This window comes from Elephas maximus, chromosome 5 (assembly GCF_024166365.1).
Source record: "Elephas maximus indicus isolate mEleMax1 chromosome 5, mEleMax1 primary haplotype, whole genome shotgun sequence".
In the NCBI taxonomy this organism is placed as follows: Eukaryota; Metazoa; Chordata; class Mammalia; order Proboscidea; family Elephantidae; genus Elephas; species Elephas maximus.
Window position 1 is genome coordinate 103903783 of NC_064823.1, and position 22106 is coordinate 103925888.

General features: G+C 43.4%; 1 protein-coding gene across 1 annotated transcript in view; it reads left to right on the forward strand.

The window, feature by feature from the left end:
- The first annotated feature begins 13939 nt into the window (after positions 1-13939).
- Positions 13940-22106, forward strand: part of IGFBP7 (insulin like growth factor binding protein 7) — an 84261-nt gene continuing 76094 nt past the window's right edge. The window contains exon 1 of the mRNA XM_049886217.1: positions 13940-14486. Within this exon, the coding sequence (XP_049742174.1) occupies positions 14012-14486 (475 nt within the window). The 5' untranslated portion in view covers positions 13940-14011. The remainder of the gene's footprint in view (positions 14487-22106) is intronic.

The following is a 22106-nucleotide window of genomic DNA, read 5'->3' on the forward strand; positions in this document are numbered from 1 at the left end:
TTGTAAACTTTCACTTGAAGCATAATAAAAATTATTTTTTAAAAAATCAATCTGGAGTCTTGGGAGGCGGAGCCAAGATGGCGGACTAGGCAGACGCTACCTCGGATCCCTCTTACAACAAAGACACGGAAAAACAAGTGAATCGATCACATACATAACAATCTACGAACCCTGAACAACAAACACAGATTTAGAGACGGAGAACGAACTAATACGGGGAAGCAGCTATTGTTTCCAGAGCCTGGAGCCAGCATACCAGTCAGGTACGGCACAAGCACAGAGACCTGCTCCACCCCCCTGAACTAACCCCGGGAGGGGGACTAGCCGGTTCCACGGGCGGCGTGGGACGCAGCCGTTAGGAGAAGTCCCCGGGAGGCAGTGACTGATCTTGGAGCAGAAAGAGTAGCATCCGAGCCGGGGAACCGTCCCACAGGGATTTGGACTGCACGCAGGTACGCCATAAACACGGAGAGTTGCTCCACCCCCTGAACTAACCCCGGGAAGGTGACCATCCGGGTCGCGCGGGCGGCGTGGGACGCAGCCGGTAGGAGAAGTCCCCGGGAGGCAGCGACTGGTATTGGAGCGGGGAGAACAGCGTTCCAGCCGGGACACTCGGTCGCGGCACAAGCACGGGGAGCTACTCCACCCATCTGAACTAACCCCGGGAGGGGGCCCACCTGGTTCACGGGGGCGGCACGGCCACGCGGCTGGAGGGACGAGAAGTCCCCGGGAGGCAGCGACTGATTTTGGAGTCGAGAGTGCACCGTCCCAGTAGGGGAGCCTTGACGCTGGGCGTGGGGCTGGAAGCGGAGGATCTGACCGTGACTCCAGCGGGCCAGACCCCCCGGGGGCAATCTCCACACAGACAGCACACATAGGCGACGCGCCCGCGGGAATCTCAGATATAAGAGTCATTCCAAGCAAGACAAGCAACTCTGGCTATATTCTGAGGTGCTACTCTCCTATCTCTCTGTTCCCTCCCCCACCCTCCCCAGGCGGCTTCATTAACATCTGAATAGCCTGAGCCAGAGGGAGAACTCTGATAGGGATCTGACTGCAGTTTTTTTTTAGCGGATTTTCTGGAAAAACTAGTTTCCCAGTGATGGCTCGGAGACAACAATCCATATCAAACCACTTAAAGAAGCAGACCGTGACAGCTTCTCCAACTCCCCAAACAAAAGAATCAAAATCTTTCCCAAATGAAGATACAATTTTGGAATTATCAGATACAGAATATAAAAAACTAATTTACAGAATGCTTAATGATATCACAAATGAAATTAGGATATCTGCAGAAAAAGCCAAGGAACACACTGATAAAACTGTTGAAGAACTCAAAAAGATTATTCAAGAACATACTGGAAAAATTAATAAGTTGCAAGAATCCATAGAGAGACAACATGTAGAAATCCAAAAGATTAACAATAAAATAACAGAATTAGACAACACACTAGGAAGTCAGAGGAGCAGACTCGAGCAATTAGAATGCAGACTGGGACATCTGGAGGACCAGGGAATCAACACCAACATAGCTGAAAAAAAATCAGATAAAAGAATTAAAAAAAATGAAGAAACCCTAAGAATTATGTGGGACTCTATCAAGAAGGATAACCTGCGGGTGATTGGAGTCCCAGAACAGGGAGGGGGGACAGAAAACACAGAGAAAATAGTTGAAGAACTTCTGACAGAAAACTTCCCTGACATCATGAAAGACGAAAGGATATCTATCCAAGATGCTCATCGAACCCCATTTAAGATTGATCCAAAAAGAAAAACACCAAGACATATTATCATCAAACTCACCAAAACCAAAGATAAACAGAAAATTTTAAAAGCAGCCAGGGAGAAAAGAAAGGTTTCCTTCAAGGGAGAATCAATAAGAATATGTTCTGACTACTCAGCAGAAACCATGCAGGCAAGAAGGGAATGGGACGACATATACAGAACACTGAAGGAGAAGAACTGCCAACCAAGGATCATATATCCAGCAAAACTCTCTCTGAAATATGAAGGCGAAATTAAGATATTTACAGACAAACACAAGTTTAGAGAATTTGCAAAAACCAAACCAAAGCTACAAGAAATACTAAAGGATATTGTTTGGTCAGAGAACCAATAATATCAGATATCAGCACAACACAAGGTCACAAAACAGAACGTCCTGATATCAACTCAAATAGGGAAATCACAAAAACAAACAAATTAAGATTAATTAAAAAAAAAATACACATAACAGGGAATCATGGAAGTCAATAGGTAAAAGATCACAATAATCAAAAAGAGGGACTAAATACAGGAGGCATTGAACTGCCATATGGAGAGTGATACAAGGCGATATAGAACAATACAAGTTAGGTTTTTACTTAGAAAAATAGGGGTATATAATGAGGTAACCACAAAAAGGTATAACAACTCTATAACTCAAGACAAAAACCAAGAAAAACGTAACGACTCAACTAACATAAAGTCAAACACTATGAAAGTGAGGATCTCACAATTTACTAAGAAAAACGCCTCAGCACAAAAAAGTATGTGGAAAAATGAAATTGTCAACAACACACATAAAAAGGCATCAAAATGACAGCACTAAAAACTTATTTATCTATAATTACCCTGAATGTAAATGGACTAAATGCACCAATAAAGAGACAGAGAGTCACAGACTGGATAAAGAAACACGATCCATCTATATGCTGCCTACAAGAGACACACCTTAGACTTAGAGACACAAACAAACTAAAACTCAAAGGATGGAAAAAAGTATATCAAGCAAACAATAAGCAAAAAAGAAGAGGAGTAGCAATATTAATTTCTGACAAAATAGACTTTAGACTTAAATCCACCACAAAGGATAAAGAAGGACACTATATAATGATAAAAGGGACAATTGATCAGGAAGACATAACCATATTAAATATTTACGCACCCAATGACAGGGCTGCAAGATATATAAATCAAATTTTAACAGAACTGAAAAGCGAGATAGATACCTCCACAATTATAGTAGGAGACTTCAACACACCCCTTTCGGAGAAGGACAGGACATCCAGTAAGAAGCTCAACAGAGACACGGAAGATCTAATTACAACAATCAACCAACTTGACCTCATTGACTTATACAGAACTCTCCACCCAACTGCTGCAAAATATACTTTTTTTTCTAGCGCACATGGAACATTCTCTAGAATAGACCACATATTAGGTCATAAAACAAACCTTTGCAGAGTCCAAAACATCGAAATATTACAAAGCATCTTCTCAGACCACAAGGCAATAAAACTAGAGATCAATAACAGAAGAATGAGGGAAAAGAAATCAAATACTTGGAAAATGAACAATACCCTCCTGAAAAAAGACTGGGTTATAGAAGACATCAAGGAGGGAATAAGGAAATTCATAGAAAGCAACGAGAATGAAAATACTTCCTATCAAAACCTCTGGGACACAGCAAAAGCAGTGCTCAGAGGCCAATTTATATCAATAAATGCACACATACAAAAAGAAGAAAGAGCCAAAATCAGAGAACTGTCCCTACAACTTGAACAAATAGAAAGTGAGCAACAAAAGAATCCATCAGGCACCAGAAGAAAACAAATAATCAAAATTAGAGCTGAACTAAATGAATTAGAGAACAGAAAAACAATTGAAAGAATTAACAAAGCCAAAAGCTGGTTCTTTGAAAAAATTAACAAAATTGATAAACCATTGGCTAGACTGACTAAAGAAATACAGGAAAGGAAACAAATAACCCGAATAAGAAATGAGAAGGACCACATCACAACAGAACCAAATGAAATTAAAAGAATCATTTCAGATTATTATGAAAAATTGTACTCTAACAAATTTGAAAACCTAGAAGAAATGGATGAATTCCTTGAAAAACACTACCTACCTAAACTAACACATTCAGAAGCAGAACAACTAAATAGACCCATAACAAAAAAAGAGATTGAAACGGTAATCAAAAAACTCCCAACAAAAAAAAGTCCTGGCCCGGACGGCTTCACTGCAGAGTTCTACCAAATTTTCAGAGAAGAGTTAACACCACTACTACTAAAGGTATTCCAAAGCATAGAAAATGACGGAATACTACCCAACTCATTCTATGAAGCCACCATCTCCCTGATACCAAAACCAGGTAAAGACATTACAAAAAAAGAAAATTATAGACCTATATCCCTCATGAACATTGATGCAAAAATCCTCAACAAAATTCTAGCCAATAGAATCCAACAACACATCAAAAAAATAATTCACCCTGATCAAGTGGGATTTATACCAGGTATGCAAGGCTGGTTTAATATCAGAAAAACCATTAATGTAATCCATCACATAAATAAAACAAAAGACAAAAACCACATGATCTTATCAATTGATGCAGAAAAGGCATTTGACAAAGTCCAACACCCATTTATGATAAAAACTCTTACCAAAATAGGAATTGAAGGAAAATTCCTCAACATAATAAAGGGCATCTATGCAAAGCCAACAGCCAATATCACTCTAAATGGAGAGAACCTGAAAGCATTTCCCTTGAGAACGGGAACCAGACAAGGATGCCCTTTATCACCGCTCTTATTCAACATCGTGTTGGAAGTCTTAGCCAGGGCAATCAGGCTAGACAAAGAAATAAAAGGTATCCGGATTGGCAAGGAAGAAGTAAAGTTATCACTATTTGCAGATGACATGATTATATACACAGAAAACCCTAAGGAATCCTCCAGAAAACTACTGAAACTAATAGAAGAGTTTGGCAGAGTCTCAGGTTATAAAATAAACATACAAAAATCACTTGGATTCCTCTACATCAACAAAAAGAACACCGAAGAGGAAATAACCAAATCAATACCATTCACGGTAGCCCCCAAGAAGATAAGATACTTAGGAATAAATCTTACCAAGGATGTAAAAGACCTATACAAAGAAAACTACAAAGCTCTACTACAAGAAATTCAAAAGGACATACTTAAGTGGAAAAACATACCTTGCTCATGGATAGGAAGACTTAACATAGTAAAAATGTCTATTCTACCAAAAGCCATCTATACATTTAACGCACTTCCGATCCAAATTCCAATGTCATATTTTAAGGGGATAGAGAAACAAATCACCAATTTCATATGGAAGGGAAAGAAGCCCCGGATAAGCAAAGCACTACTGAAAAAGAAGAAGAAAGTGGGAGGCCTCACCTTACCTGACTTCAGAACCTATTATACAGCCACAGTAGTCAAAACAGCCTGGTATTGGTACAACAACAGACACATAGACCAATGGAACAGAATTGAGAACCCAGACATAGATCCATCCACGTATGAGCAGCTGATATTTGACAAAGGACCAGTGTCAATTAACTGGGGAAAAGACAGCCTTTTTAACAAATGGTGCTGGCATAACTGGATATCCATTTGCAAAAAACTGAAACAGGACCCATACCTCACACCATGCACAAAAACTAACTCCAAGTGGATCAAAGACCTAAACATAAAGACTAAAACGATAAAGATCATGGAAGAAAAAATTGGGACAACCCTAGGAGCCCTAATACAAGGTATAAACAGAATACAAAACATTACCAAAAATGATGAAGAGAAACCCGATAACTGGGAGCTCCTAAAAATCAAACACCTATGCTCATCTAAAGACTTCACCAAAAGAGTAAAAAGACCACCTACAGATTGGGAAAGAATTTTCAGCTATGACATCTCCGACCAGCGCCTGATCTCTAAAATCTACATGATTCTGTCAAAACTCAACCACAAAAAGACAAACAACCCAATCAAGAAGTGGGCAAAGGATATGAACACACATTTCTCTAAAGAAGATATTCAGGCAGCCAACAGATACATGAGAAAATGCTCTCGATCATTAGCCATTAGAGAAATGCAAATTAAAACTACGATGAGATTCCATCTCACACCAGCAAGGCTGGCATTAATCCAAAAAACACAAAATAATAAATGTTGGAGAGGCTGCGGAGAGATTGGAACTCTCATACACTGCTGGTGGGAATGTAAAATGGTACAACCACTTTGGAAATCTATCTGGCGTTATCTTAAACAGTTAGAAATAGAACTACCATACAACCCAGAAATCCCACTCCTCGGAATATACCCTAGAGATACAAGAGCCTTCATACAAACAGATATATGCACACCCATGTTTATTGCAGCTCTGTTTACAATAGCAAAAAGTTGGAAGCAACCAAGGTGTCCATCAACGGATGAATGGGTAAATAAATTGTGGTATATTCACACAATGGAATACTACGCATCGATAAAGAACAGTGACGAATCTCTGAAACATTTCATAACATGGAGGAACCTGGAAGGCATTATGCTGAGCAAAATGAGTCAGAGGCAAAAGGACAAATACTGTATAAGACCACTATTATAAGATCTTGAGAAATAGTAAACCTGAGAAGAACACATACTTTTGTGGTTACGAGGGGGGGAGGGAGGGAGGATGGGAGAGGGTTTTTTTATTGATTAATCAGTAGATAAGAACTGCTTTAGGTGAAGGGAAAGACAACACTCAATACATGGAAGGTCAGCTCAATTGGACTGGACCAAAAGCAAAGAAGTTTCCGGGATAAAATGAATGCTTCAAAGCTCAGCGGAGCAAGCGCGGGGGTCTGGGGAACATGGTTTGCGGGGACTTCTAAGTCAATTGGCAAAATAATTCTATTATGAAATCATTCTGCATCCCACTTTGAAATGTGGCGTCTGGGGTCTTAAATGCTAACAAGCAGCCATCTAAGATGCAGCAATTGGTCTCAACCCACCTGGAGCAAAGGAAAATGAAGAACACCAAGCCCACATGACAACTAAGAGCCCAAGAGACAGAAAGGGCCACATGAACAAGAGACCTACATCATCCTGAGACCAGAAGAACTAGTTGGTGCCCGGCCACAATCGATGACTGCCCTGACAGGGAGCTCAGCAGAGGACCCCTGAGGGAGCAGGAGAGCAGTGGGATGCAGACCCCAAATTCTCATAAGAAGACCAAACTTAATGGTCTGACTGGGACTGGAGGAATCCCGGCGGCCATGCTCTCCAGACCTTCTGTTAAAATAAAAAAAAAAAAAAAAAAAAAAAAAAAAATCAATCTGTTCAAAATCAAGCTTATCATCTCTGCCTCCAACACAAACCTGCTTTGGCAACACTTTTCATCCACGCAAGAAACTTCGAGGTTTCTCTCGACTTCCTCTTACACTCAGGTACTTCCCAAGGCCTGTATATTTGACCTCTTTAATATCTCATCCACTCCTTTGTCTCCATTTAGAGTGACTGTGTGTCCCTGTTGTCCAGGACAGTCCTACTTTATGCCTACTCTACTCTGCCTCTACTCTAATCCATTCCTCCTCTTACTTCTGTAATGACCTTCACACATCACAAACCTAATCCTGCCTACCCCCTGAATCTTTGGACAGCTCTCTATCATCTCTAAGATCAAGTCCAAAGTCCTGGCCAAAGTGTGCAAGGCCCTTCATCATCTGGCATCCGTCCTCTCTCTGGACTTATTTCTCCCCATTTTTCCACATACGTACTTTTTTGAGCTATGCATTCTGGTTACTGGAATGTGCCAAAATGACTTCCCTTGGCTTTGCCCCTTCTCATGTGCTGTTTATTTTGGCTTTGACAATCATCTATACCCTACCCCTACCCCACCCATCCTTCATCTGACCATCTCCTTCTTACTGATGGTGAAGAAGGAGAAGGGGAAGAAAATGAAATGATGATAAAGATGATAAATAGCCATTGTAACAGATTGTTAAATAAGACAACTTTGCCCTTGCCTTGGAATTGGCATGGAGACCCACAACCCAAAATATAGGTGCTAGGTGTCTTCACATTCTAAAAGGGAACATCAAGAATGTTCCTTAGCACTACCACAAAAATCAACTTCTACCTCACACACTACCCTTCAAATAATTCCACACAAGAACCAATCTGGGGATGCCTGCCTCACTCTGATTATCCATGACTAGTCAGAATTAACTAGAAAAGCAGCAACAACCAACAAAAGGACTGTAAGTAGCTAAATTTGTAAAGAGATATGGCAACTCCTTCTCTCCCCCCTGCCTTCTCCCAGTCCTCAGTCCTAAACTTGATAGTAGATGAGGGAAGAAGAGTAGGGAGGAAGTAAGAGAGAGAGGGTAAAGACAGGACTATGCCCCCACCCCTTTTCAGCATCCTAGGGCCACTGTACCAACAGATGATGGGATAAGTAAAACTTTAAATCAGATACTAGAATAGAGTTATAAACTGGATAGGATTTTATCACTGAATACAACTGGAAAGTTATGCAATCAGCCCTAATATCAATAAAGGTTGAGAAAGGGAGATTCAACAAAATACATTCGAAAGCAATGATTATAGGCAAATTAAACCAGTTTAGGTTTAACCCCATTGTCTCAGTCTGGGTTCTCTACAGAAGCAAAACCAGTTAAGCATATATATAAATACAGAGAGAGATTGATTTCAAGGAAATGGCTCAAGCAGTTCTGGAGGCAAGCAAGTCCCAAATCCATGGATCAGGCATCAGGTTGGAGGCTTCTCCTGACTCACACGGTTGCAGGGGTGACAAACCCAAAATTGCAAGTCAAGCGACAGACTGCTGGGTCATGAGGTTGCAAAAGCTGGTGAATCCCAAAATCTTCAGGTCATGTCCCAAGAACCAGAGGTCAGAGGATAAAAAGTTGGATGCTGGATCAAGAGAGCACACTTTACTGGAACATCCATATATACTGGATAAAGTTTACATCCCCAAGGAAACTCCCCTTTCAACTAATTGACTTCTCTTATCAGATTATAAAATGGAAGATGGTTACATAGTATCTGCCAAACCACTGAGAACCATGGACCAGCCAAGTGACACACAACATTAACCACCACACCCATTAACTGAGACTACTCAATAAACTACTTTCACTACCATTTACTGAACATGTACATACTGAGGCACTGAAGATTAAATTATTGTAGCAAAGAGACCTAAACTGCAATGGAGCAAATAACACGGAAGCTTCTCACATATCATCCTGGGAAAGGTCTTGAGTTCAGGGGGCTCTTCTACTCCATGAGATCATTCAAGAGCCCCCATTCCTTCCATCTTGTTTTTTGCCTTGTCCTGAGAGGCTGTGTTTATTCATATCATCAAACTGGGTGGTCTTTATCCCAGTCCATCTGATGGAAGGAGAAAGTCAGCAAGGGGGGGGGGCATCCCTGCTCTCTTAAGATGCTAGGTTAGAAACGGCACACATTTCCTCCTCTCATCTTCCATTGGAGAGAACTTAGTCACATGGCCATATTTGACTGCAAGAGAGGCTGGGAAATGCAGCTTAGCTAGGCAGCCATGGACCTCACTTCAATCCTATTGCTATGGAAGAAGAAGAGTATGGCTCCTGTGGGCAACCAGTATTCTCTGACACACGTATTACTGTAACTCAGTTAACCCTCCCCAGCAATATGAGGAGGTACAGAGGAGTTGCATAAAATGTGAGTTCAACTTACATAAACTTTACTTATTCTGCAACAAAACACAGAATGACCAAGGCAAAGAGAGATCGAGAGAGAAAAAAATTCAGAGAAAGGAAGAGAGAAATTCCTATGTATGTTAATCCCTTTTCCCTTCTTTAATTCTAACGTGGCCTCAGACTCCACTGCCCAAGGAAAAGAGGGGCTACAGCCAAAAAGCAAAAAACAAAGAAGAAAAAGATGAAGAAAGAGGAGGGGGAATAGTTAATTCTTGGATTTTAAGCTTCCAAGGGTCATGACGATTTAGTGGCTTTTCAAGAATAATTTTGAGTATATAAAATTTGCACCTTACTGGCAGACTTAGAATCTAACTCCAAGTAAATAAATGCGACTTCTCTGGAATATTATTAATCTTCACTGGATCCAAGGTATAAACACATGATCACAGGGGCTAACTAGAACTCAGACCCAGGGCCGTCTGACTTTAGAGCTGGATTGCTCAGCCACTGCCCTCCATTGTCCTTTAAGACCAAGGACACCTCTGCCCCAAAACACACACGGTCTTCCAGGAGGCCTCTCAGACCCCACCCCCCAACTGAGCTGGCCCTCCGTTGCCTTCCCTAAGACTTATCAGACTTCCTTGCAATTACTGCTTTATTTATTCTGCCTCCTCCACTGCACTGTGTGCTCCTTGATGTCAGGGACGACGTCGGTTTATTTATTTACTCCCAGCACAATACCTGGCATTAAAAATTGTGTTTCCTGGAAAATACAGCATTTTTAAAGTTTTGTAAATAAAATAATACTTTCCCTATGACTTAAATACATAGAAGTTCCTTTATTCACAAAGGGTGAATCCTAAAAGATGGTTCTTATAATGTTGTTAGGTGCCATGAAGTTGGCTCTGACTCATAGCGACCCTATGTACAACAGAATGAAATACTGCCTGGTCCTGTGCCACCCTCACAATCGTTGCTGTTTGATCCCATTGTTGCAGCCACTGTGTCAATCCATCTCATTGAAGGTCTTCTTCTTTTTCACCCACACTCTACTTTACCAAGCATGATGTCCTTCTCCAAGGACTGATCCCTCCTGATAACATGTCCAAAGTACTTAAGACGAAGTTTTACCATCCTCCCTTCTAAGGAGTGTTCTGGCTGTACTTCATTCACAACAGATTTGTTCGTTCTTCTGGCAGTCCATGGTATATTCAATTCAAAACTGCTCTTGTAATAGTTTTTCAAAAATGGATACTATCATCATCTTTTGGAAGCAGATGGGAGATCAAAATATCTCCTTTTATACTGATAGAGGCCAAGTTGGAGGATGTGGCTTTAGGCCTCCTGGCCAAGTGGACTGGTTAATACTGAATCCCAAAATGAGGATACTTAGCCATCAAATGGTAGGAGCAGAGATCAGAAAGGTGAAGGGGGGAAGGATATAGAGAATCTTGTAAACCACAATAAGATATTGCCCTTTGCTCTTGAGTGAGATGAGAAGCCTATTGGAGGGTTTTAGGCATTATAGCCTGCAACAGTCTGACACTGATTTATTTCTTTGTTCAAATTCAACTCTTAATATATTGGATTTTACAAAAACAAAATGCAAGTCTATATATCTTTGTCCATTGTGTTCAAGGACATTGCTACCGATTATTTTGCATATGACTTTTTAGTGTACCCTCAAAAACAGGGCTTTCCTTAGAAACAATGAACAACCCAGTAGCAACAACATCCCCACTGGCCAGTTTGTGGTCTTGAAATAGCATTTCCCACCTTAAGAAACTAGGGATCCTTGGAAGGAATTGATACAACCGAGACCCTGATTTAGACTTTTAGCCTCCAGATTTGTAAAAAAATAATTTTCTGTTATTTAAATTCACCCACTTGTGGGTGTTTGTTTGTTAAAGCAGCACTAGCTAACTAAGACAGTGACAATATTTTCTTTCTTGGAAGGAAGAAGTTGTTACATTTCTCATTAAAAGCTCCGTTTTCCTGCCTTTTCTTCTTTCTCTGAATCGCTGTATCTCTTGCTATTTTCAAGTCCTCCAAAATGACTAGCGCTGTTGCACAGGCCAGGTTCCCCCTTCAGCAAGGAGGAGCCCTGCTTGCTCTTTTGCTTGCTAAGCAGCGAGTCCCTCCTCCCCCACAAAAGCACTATCTTGTGACCATCCTCTCCACTGTCCCTTCTTGCTGCTGGCTGGTAAATGAAAAACCAAACCCGTTGCCATCAAGTCAATTCCAATTCATGGAAGCCCCATGTGTTACAGAATAGAACTGCTCCATCGGGTTTTCTTGGCTGTGATCTTTACAGAAGCAGATTGCCAGGCCTTTCTTCCACAGCACTGCCAGGTGGGTTTGAACCACCAACCGTTAGGTTAGTAGTCAAGCACAAACCATTTGTGGCACCCAGGGGCCCTCAGGCTCTGATATGGGGTTTTAAAACACCATAGGGCATTGCCCCTGTGGTGCAATGCTGTCAGTGGCCTCCAGCTGCCCCTCCCACACAAAAAAACTGTAGAATCTGAGGGCTTCTTCTGGCTTCAGGCAGTCCACCCTTCAGGGAGATGGCTGGAGCAGCACCTTTGATGGCTGTCCTCCTTTCCTACTCCCTTCCCATTTCCCCACCTGTGTGTCTCAACATCACCTGTCAAGTCAACTACTGACACTGGAATTCTGTTTCAGAGTCTGTTTTTGGGAAAACCAAAACTATGGCAAGTAGATAGTGAAACCAATTTAGTAGGTCTTGACCAGCAAATTAATAAAATTCAAATAGAATAGAATACGAAATAACAGAGCATACTCCCTGTATTTTTTTTTTTTAATCTAGGAGTGTGTACTGGGTCATGCAAAATGTATGTCTTACTGTGGGGAGACAAAAGCAAAAATGGCAAAACTCTGCTCTGAAGACTTTGCATCGAATTCTTATCGATTGTCACGTCAACATATAACCTCTGAAAAAAGTGTCATTCTCCTAAAATATGCTAACATGAGACCAAAAAGCAGTGCCAGGTTTTCTGGATAGGAGGGCTTTGAAGGGCCAACATTTTAGAAAAAGAGTCTTTGAAGTTTAGTTTGCAGAGAATTTTACAAAAAAATGTTGAGAAATTGTCAATGGTTTATAACAAAAACTTCACAGGATCAGTGGTTGCCAGGGGTTCACAGGGAGAGGAGTGATGAATGGGTGGAGCACAGAACATTTTAAGGACAGTGAAAATATTCTGGATGCAGTGGCAGATACTTGACGTTATGCATTTCAAAATGCATAGAACTGTACAACACTGTGAACCCTAAGGTAACATATGAGCTTCTGTTAAATAACGTGTCGCTATTGATTCATCAATTGTAACAAACGTACCACATTATTGTAAGATGTTAGTTACTAGGAGAAACTGTGCAGAGCAGCAAGGGGGTATATCTGAAGTCTCTATACTTTCTGTACAATTGTTTTGTAATCCTAAAATTGTTCTAAAAAACAGTCTATTTAAAAAAATTCTTAGGAATCCTTATGAAGATCGGGGGTGTTTTACGTGTCCCGGGGCGCCTCTGCTACCCCGGCTATGCTTCTGTTCTCCAAGAGGTCTGATGCATGTTCAGCACAATTTAGTGTGAGAGTTTAGTCAATGCCACAGCTCTCAGGTGGAATAGAGTACTCACGCTTAAAACTGGATTAAGAAAGCTCATGATTCTGTTTATTCGTACCACGGGGGAGGATGCGGTTATGAGGTTCTAAAAAGAGGAGTGGTTGGCAAGGATTTGTCCTTTTAGCCTGGCACCGAAAACCACATCGGCCTGTGGCCAACAGGGAACACAAAATCCCCATGTCCTTAAAAGAGTTTCCCAACCCACAAAGTAATCCAGTACTCAGATCTGCTAGGCCGTTGGAGAATTTAACACTTGGTCATCTCAAAGTCGTTGTTGTTGTTAAAACAAAACCAAACCCATTGCCGCCAAGCGGAGTCCCACTTATAGCGACCCTATAGGACACAGTGGAACTGCCCCCATAGGGTTTCCAACGAGCGGCTGGTGGATTCGAACTACGACCTTAAGAGCAGCCAGGCTCTTAACCACTATGCTGCCAGTTGCTGCCAGTTGTTAGGAAGTATAAATGTTTGGTCTGGAAAGGGTGAGGAAGGAGAGGGTGAGGGTGCCAATCTCACTGCGGTGAGACTTGTGAAGGGCTGAAGCTGCCCGCGTGGGCATGGGGCTGAGCAGGAGCCGGCGAGGTGCTATCCGCCCAAAAGCCGAGCCAAGCAGGCGTGACAGCGAGCGCCTCTCCTCCAGCGCGGACGCCCAAGGGCTCGCTGGGTCCGCCACCCTCCCCCGCCCCGCCCCGCCTCACCCGGCCTGCAGGAGCGCGCTCCGGCCCTGCGATCCCAGGAGGGGCGGCCCAGCAGGCGGGCAGGCGGGGCGGCCGCGCTCTCACCGCCCCGGGGTGTGGTCCCCGCGGCCCGGCCGGGCGGGGCGGCGGGTTTAAGGCGCAGGCCGGTCGGCCCCCGCTCAGTCGAGCTCCCGCCGTCGCCACTGTCCCCCGCCATGGAGCGGCCACCGCTGCGCGCCCTGCTGCTCGGCGCCGCCGGACTGCTGCTCCTGCTCCTGCCCCTCTCCTCTTCCTCCTCTTCGGACGCCTGCGGGCCCTGCGAGCCTGCCGCCTGCCCGCCCCTGCCCCCGCGGGGCTGCCCGCTGGGCGAGACCCGGGACGCGTGCGGCTGCTGCCCGGTGTGCGCCCGCGGCGAGGGCGAGCCGTGCGGGGGTAGCGGCGCAGGCAGGGGGCACTGCGCGCCGGGCATGGAGTGCGTGAAGAGCCGCAAGAGGCGGAAGGGTAAAGCCGGGGCAGCAGCCGGCGGCCTCGCGGTGAGCGGCGTGTGCGTGTGCAAGAGCCGCTACCCGGTGTGCGGCAGCGACGGCACCACCTACCCCAGCGGGTGCCAGCTGCGCGCCGCTAGCCTCAGGGCCGAGAGCCGCGGGGAGAAGGCCATCACCCAGGTCAGCAAGGGCACCTGCGAGCAAGGTGGGCACCAGCGCTTTCCTCACCAGCCCAGCTCTACTGGGCCCGCGCGGGCAGGAGAGCCGGGCTCCCCCTGGTGGTTCGGGCCGGGTGGGGCGTCCGCGGCTGGCGAGTCCCGCGCGGGTACCCGCGACTCTTCTCACGGAATCCAGGAGTAGAAGGGAGGGAAGGAGCTGGCAGCCGCCGGGATGCGTGGAGAAACGACCACGCCTCCCTCTTCTCTTTTTTGATGGTTTTATGTTGAGAGTTTGGTATGTGGGCCAAGAAAGTGAGCACTCGCAGAGTGGGGTGTATATACAGAAAAAATTTTCCAATACCTCAAACTCCCCCATCCCGAAAGCTCACCTGAGCTCATGCTAACAGCTGGGAAGTCGATTCGGAAGAAGTGCCCCTACTCATTTAGGGTACTCAGAGATGTCATTTTCTCGTCATTCTTTCTTGGCTTGAGTGTGTAGATGTGAAGTCAAGAGACTGGGAAAGAGAAAGTGGAAAGGAGTTTGAAATACAAAGTGAGGACTTAGAGAAAAGTTGTTAGTTGTTAGCCACGTTTAATTGGATCTATTGTAGGAATTTAAAAACAGGACTTCACAATAACTTAAGGAAGATAATTCACTTAGTGGGAAAAAAAAAAAACAGATTTTCAAACAGTAACCTGGCTAATTACTTGTGGGCAACAATAAAATACAAACTCTTTGAAGCGTTTTTATGATGAAGTTTATGTTGGAAACTTTCTGACCATTTTGTTTTTCTTTTTTTTTTTTTGAGTAATTTGTCCCCAGGATGCACTGTTCCGCAGGAATGCCTTTGAGATTATTTTTAATAGTTTACTTTATTCCAAACAAGCCTAAGCTTGCCATAAATGAAATGGGAACATAAATAAAGTCCGGACTTGCAAGAAAAAACAGACATTTTAACTCTAATGCCTGAAATAATATTTTCCATAGACAGTAGTTCCAAAGGAAAGTTAGAAATCCAGCCTGGCAGCTCTTCTCCTGGCCCCAGCCATGGTAGAAAAGGAAGGGGGGGCAGTTCTATGGAGATGACAGAAGCTGTTGATTCTTTAACACAGCTCAGACTTTGTTCAAACTTTCCAAATAGTAATTCTTTCTGTAGAGTTTTTCCCATAACTCCATATGGAAATAGGTCACCAGTTTCAGAGTTCAGTATTGATCACCTGCAAACACCCATTTCAATGTTAGCTGCTTCTATTATCATCACCTTAAACTTAGAAAATCACAATCCAAAATAATCCACCTGTTTTTCCAACAGCAACAGTCATTTGTTCCTTTAGCTCCAGTTTGTCAGTCATGTCATGAAGAGAGAAGTGTGCATACTTTGACTTTGTTTCACATATTGAGATTTTTCTTATAAACATTCCAACAGGAATTTTTCTCCACAGTCTTTCAAAGTCACTGGTACTTGCCTTATCTGAGCTGAGGTTAGCCTCGTGATTATTCGGTGTCGAGGTCATGTTGTGTAGCTAGTTTTATCTTCTTCTGTCTTCTCCCACTTACATCTCTAAACATGTTGAGACAGATAGGCATATAGAACTAGTCTCATTAACTTCTAGTTACACTATGTACACCCAGCTCCTCAGGACCCCTTCAGCCTGCAAAGCCCTTGAGGGTAGGAACCTGGCTTATCTTTATGTTCTGAAATATCCTGGGAGAAATAGCATCTAGAACTGGAAGTCTTGCCATAAACTAGTCTTTCCCTCCCAACCTAAATTTAGAGATATGAGACCAGAGACCATGCCCGAAAAAGCGGAAAAGAATGTGAAATCCACCTGAATACTTTTCCACTGCAGCGACAAGTGGGGCTAAAACAGGTCTCTTAACATACTTCTCGACTCCGGGGTGTGTTTGACATTGAGCAAACTGTACAGAGTGCTGTTTACTTCTGTACCATTTAATACTGGGGCTTTGCAAAGAATAGGAAACTCACTTTCTAGGTTCCTCCAGCCACTTCTATCCTTAGAAGAAATGAGTTTATGCTTCCTCAAGTGTTGAGAGCAAGGGGGCGCTGTAGGACTCAGCCATGATGGTGTGGTTCAATCTGTGTTTTGTTCTCTTGGTCTCGTACATTTATTAGCTCGTACATTTATTGAGATGTACCTTGTGTCAGCACGGTGCATGGTGCTAGATATCCAAGGGTGAACAAAACAGATCTGGTCTTGCTAATTAAGAAAGTGTCCTTACAAGTTGCAAACTCACCTCCCAGAGCACCCTCCCCGGAGGCCTGGAGACACTCCCAGTCTTGCCCTTCTATTCTGAGATCACACTTACCCATCTTCCAGGCAGGGATCTTGGTCTACTTGTTTTCCGTACCTCTGTGATGGGAGACAAAGCCATCCTACCTGAAAATCTGTTCTAAAGGTAATGAGTTAATAATCCCAAGTCTTGGAACTGGCTTACGAATTTAGTGCCATTAGATCTTATTGAGGTTCCTGAAGTCATGGGTAACCAGACAGGGGAATTTGGTGAGTCACTTTAATAAAAAGAAGCCAAAATAGAGAAGTGGAGATGTATAATAAAATCTGACAGATGGAAGAGAACATGGTGCTGCTTTATTCATTCCAATTCTTGGTTACAAGTTTTTCTCATGTTCCTATATCTGATCTCCTTTGCAATCCCATTTCAGCTGCTTTGGTCCTTTTGGGTACCATCCCCACTCCTCCCTCAGAATTATTTGTACTCATGGAATCAGAATCTCATTCTTTAAGGATCTCCCTTCTTAGTACCTTTAGGACCAAGCCCAAACTACCTAGCAGTACATACAAGGCTCTTTACAATATGTTGTTGTTAGCTACCATCCAGTCAGCCCCACCTCATGGGGATCCCATGCACAATGGAATGAAACGCTGCCCAGTTCTGCACCATCCCCATGATCACTTGCGGATTGGACCATTGTGATCCATAGGTTTTTTTTTTTTCCCCCCACTGGCTAATTTTCAGAAGTAGATTGACCGGCCTTTCTTCCTAGTCCATCTTAGCCTAGAAGTTCCACTGAAACCTGTTCAGCATCATAGAAACACACAAGCTTCCACTAACAGATGGGTGGTGGCTGCACTTGAGGTACATTAAATGGGAATCAAACCTAGGTCTCCTGCGTGGAAGGCAACTGAACCTTCACAATACAACTTCCTTTTAATATTTAAGCCTCCTCTCCAACCCCCTCCACACACCTTATACTCCAGCCTTAGTAACTGTTTGCCATTCACATTTCAACATACCATATTTCTTCATGCCTCTATGCCTTTGTACATGCTTACCGTCTGCCTGGAGTGCCTCTCGCCCCCCCATACCCCAACACACACACACCGCCCTCACTTATCTTCCCACCCTCTGAACTCCTGCTTAGCCTTTAAGAGTCAGCCCACGTCACTTTCTCTGTGAGGCTATGTGACACTCCCAGCCTCCATGATATCCTTTGTTTTCCTGGGGCTCTTTGAATGCTTCTGGAGGTCCCTGGGTGACACAAACAGTTTGCACTCGACTACTAACCTAAAGTTTGGCAGTTTGAAACCACCCAATGGCACCACAGAAGAAAGGCCTGGCAATCTGGTTCCATAAAGATTACAACCAAGGAAACACTATGGAGCAGTATGACTCTGTAACACATGGTGTCACCATGACTCACAATCGACTCTGCCACATAGGTTTGGCTTTTGAATGCTTCTAGCCATTTTTTACTAAGCATTTATTGCACATGTAGTGTGTGTATGTATAGATATATACATAAATCTATACATCAGCATATAGGCATTATAGCAGAGTAGCTAGGATGATGGGCCCCAGAACCAGACTCCATGAGTGCGAATCTCAGCTCTTCGACTTACTGGCTATAACCTTGACCAAGTTACTTCACCTCTCTGTGCCTGGATTTCCTCACCTGTAAAATGGGGATCATAATCATACCTATCTCATAGGGTTGTTGTGAAGATTAAACGTCATAAAGATTATCCATAGAAAGCATTCGATGAATATTAATTGGTATTATTGTCATTATTCAACTCGAAAGTAAGCTCCATGAGTGAAGGGAATTTTTGTTCTCTAATATATCCCCAAGGGCCTAGATCAGTGCCTGGCATGTAATAGATGCTTTAAACATGTTGAATGCATGGATGACTCTGCCAGGCACTCTTCTAGTTTCTGGGTAAAAAAAACAGTTGTCATCAAGTCAGCTCTGACCGTGGCAACTCCATGTGTGTCAGAATAAAACTGTACTCCGTAGGGTTTTCAGTGGCTGATTTTTCAGAAGTAGATTGCCAGGCCTTTCTTCCAAGGCACCTTTGGGTAGACTCAAACTTCCAACCTTTCAGTTATCAGCCAAGTATGTTAACCATCTGTGCCACCCAGGAACTACAGTTTCAGGGTAAACAGCCTTAAATACGGCAGAGGAGGCCACTTTCTCATGGAGCTTAGTGTAAGCATTAGACAGAAACAAGTAAACATATTTTCACATAATAGTTAATACTGTGAAGAAAGAAAATCAGAAAAATTCAGTACTGACTAGGGGTGGGTATCCACAGCCATCAAGTCAATTCTGACTCATAGCGACCCTATAGGACAGAGTAGAACTGCCCCATAGGGTTTCCAAGGAGTGGCTGGTGGATTTGAACCGCCATCCCTTTGGCTAGCAGCTGTAGCTCTTAACCACTTCACCACCAGGGCTCCTTAGGGATAGATGAGCAGTATAATAAGTGAGGTGGGCAAAGTTATGCGAAAAACCCATGCGAAGATTTCAGCCAAGAGTTGTGTTCTGGGCAAGTGAACGAGCCATGAGTGGAGAAAGAGCAAAACAAACCCAATGCCATCAAGTCAATTCCAACTCATAATGACCCTATAGGACAGAGTAGAGCTGCCCCTATAGGGTTTCCAAGGAGCGGCTGGTGGATCCTAACTGCCAACCTTTTGGTTATCAGCTGAGCTTAACCACTGTGGGAGAATAAGCAAAGGGCAGCTCATTAAATGTCCATCTTCTCTACTAGGCTGTGAACATCTTAAAAGAGAGACTCCCTTTTATAATTCTTTACGAACATGGTGGCTGACAAATAGTTGGGCACTTTGTAAATATTAAACTGAGGGATTCTCTTAGGAAAGTGCCTTCCCCTTTGGAAACGCAGGAGTAGGCTCTCTGGCCTGTCTCCTCTCTTTTTCTTCTTACATCTCCTGCCTTGCTGAAGTCTTGGCCCAGGAATATGTCTGACGATGACTCTTCTGCCCCTCCTTGGCTATCCTGAATGCTAACACTGGACAGTCACTTTTCTCCCTAAGCCCCACCATTTCCACTTCCCCTTCTTGGTTAGAATTAGGTCCAGAAAAATGGAGACTGCTTCATAAGTGGAAAAGGCTGTAGTAAATATTCGGTTTTCAAAAACTCATTTCAGTTAATGGATTTTAAATATTTGTTCATTAAGAAGCTTATTTTTATATTGATAACGTATCCTTTAGATGCCTGTATTATTGTATTAAAAGGTCCCTGGGTGGCACAAATGGCTTGCTTTCAACTACTAACCTAAAGGTTGGTGGTTTGAACACACCCAGTGGTACCATGGAAGAAAGGCCTGGTGATCTGCTTCCATTAAGAGTGCAGCCAAGAAAACCCTACAGAACAGTTCTACTTTGTGATACATGGGGTTGCCATGAGTCAGATTTGACTTGACAGCAGCAGGTATTCTTGTATTATTCCTCAATGGATTTCTGAAATTTCGTGAAACTTGGAACAGGGATTCCACAATTAAATGAAATTGTTAATGGGTGGTTTGTCTCAGGGGAATGTAAGTCAGTGCAGTACTCTTACACATGGTCATGCCTCAAAGATGTCAGGAAGCCTGGGGGGACGCTCCAGGAGTGACTCCCTGGAAGCGTGATGTCCTAACTGAGTTTGAGGGACGAGAAGAAATTGCCTGGAAGAGGCACTGGCATGGGTTGCAGGGTGTTAGAAAGGAGATGAGACGGTGCTCTGTGTAGAAGGAATAGCAGGGGTTCCGTGGGGCCTCCTTGAGGAGAGGGAGAGCGGAGATGGCAGCCGGACACGAAGCAGAGCCCAGTGTTGGAGGACCTAGTGGCCAGTTAAGGAGTTTAGATGGTAAACTCTTTAACTGGCAACCAGGGGAGTTAAGGGGAGCCATTGAGGGTTTTAATCAAGGGAGTGATATAATCAGATTTGTGCTCTTAAAAAAAAAAATCTCTATGGATGCCCTTAGGAGAATGGATTGGAAGGAGGCAAGAACTGCGGTCAGGGACTCCCGTTAGGAAACTATTACAGTAATCCTGGTGAGAGGTGTCTAGACCCTTTCTGCACAAGACCTTTAGTGTCTCTCTCAGAGCTTAGAGGCATTGTTGTCAAATCTGGGTTCCTAACCAACTTGGGTGTGAAAAGCTTCTTCTGGGCTTCCTGCTACTGAGTGGCTCCTCACCAAGTGTCCTCACATCACTTGCTTGTTAGCCAGTCCTATGCTACCGAATTACAATCACTTGCCCATTTCAGGAGCCTGTCACCCATCTTCCTCCGCCACCCCCATTACTTTCTCCTCTTCTGGATCAGAAACGGAAAAAGTCATGTCTCTGAGAGTCTGCCCCAGCCCAAAGGAAATTCTTTATTTTATTTTTTTTTTCCTGCCCTCAGTTGCCCTTCTTTAAAGCATTAGAAACTTCTGGAAAGGTGGGTGGATCACTGGTTCTTTATTATCACTTCAGCTGGTTTTAATCACTGTGGTTAAGGAGAGATATGAAAAGCTAAAGGTGTTTTAGAAAAGCAAATAGGCAACCTTGAAGAAGGGGCTTAAAGGATTTGAGATTCTTTTAGAGGAAAGTCATCCAAAGAATGAGATAGTGTTTCTTCATAGCTTGGGAATTAATTTTTAAATGAAAGGTGTCTGACCGATTCTTCTACAGTTCTTCAGGAGAAGGAATTAAAAGGCCTGGGATTAAGTGTCCGCACATCACATAATTTAGATCACACACCAGGGAGACCATGCCAGTAAAAACTGCTGAATACTGTGACATGCTCAATTGGGAATCAGAGGAACCTCTGTTTCTGAGAATCTCTTTTGGAGAGCTGAGAGGTAACCTAAAGGAGGAAGGAAAGAGCCTGGGAGAGGATTTCCTAAATTGCAAGATCTTTTATGCTGTAGAGCTCCGAAATAGAATGACTAAGCTGAATAGACATTGATTGAGAGCCCTAAATATGATTTCCATCCTATCCCAAGAGCCTGCCGTCAGGGTCCGCTGTAGACCTGCCTTCTAGATGAAACTGCCTTATAAGGCCCTCTTTAGTAACAAAGCACCCTTGGGGAGAGTCCAAGGCCAGCCAGCCTTATGCTAAATTCCTCTCCACAGTAGATAAAATTATGGTGCTTAGTACTTTTTTACCTCAGGCTACCCTGCAAATGATCTGACCTCATCTGTGTTTTTAATTGAAAGACAAATAACATCTTGTTTTTAGTAACTGTTCAAAAAGAAACCCTGAATTTTTGTCATAAGAACTTTTAAGACAGGAAATATATGAGTGTATTTGTGTGTGTGTGTGTGTGTGTGTGTGTGTGTGTGTATGTGATTTAGATGAGGAGAAAGCTTGGAGATGGGAGAAGACTTTAAATAAAACAGCTTCTGTCAAGTT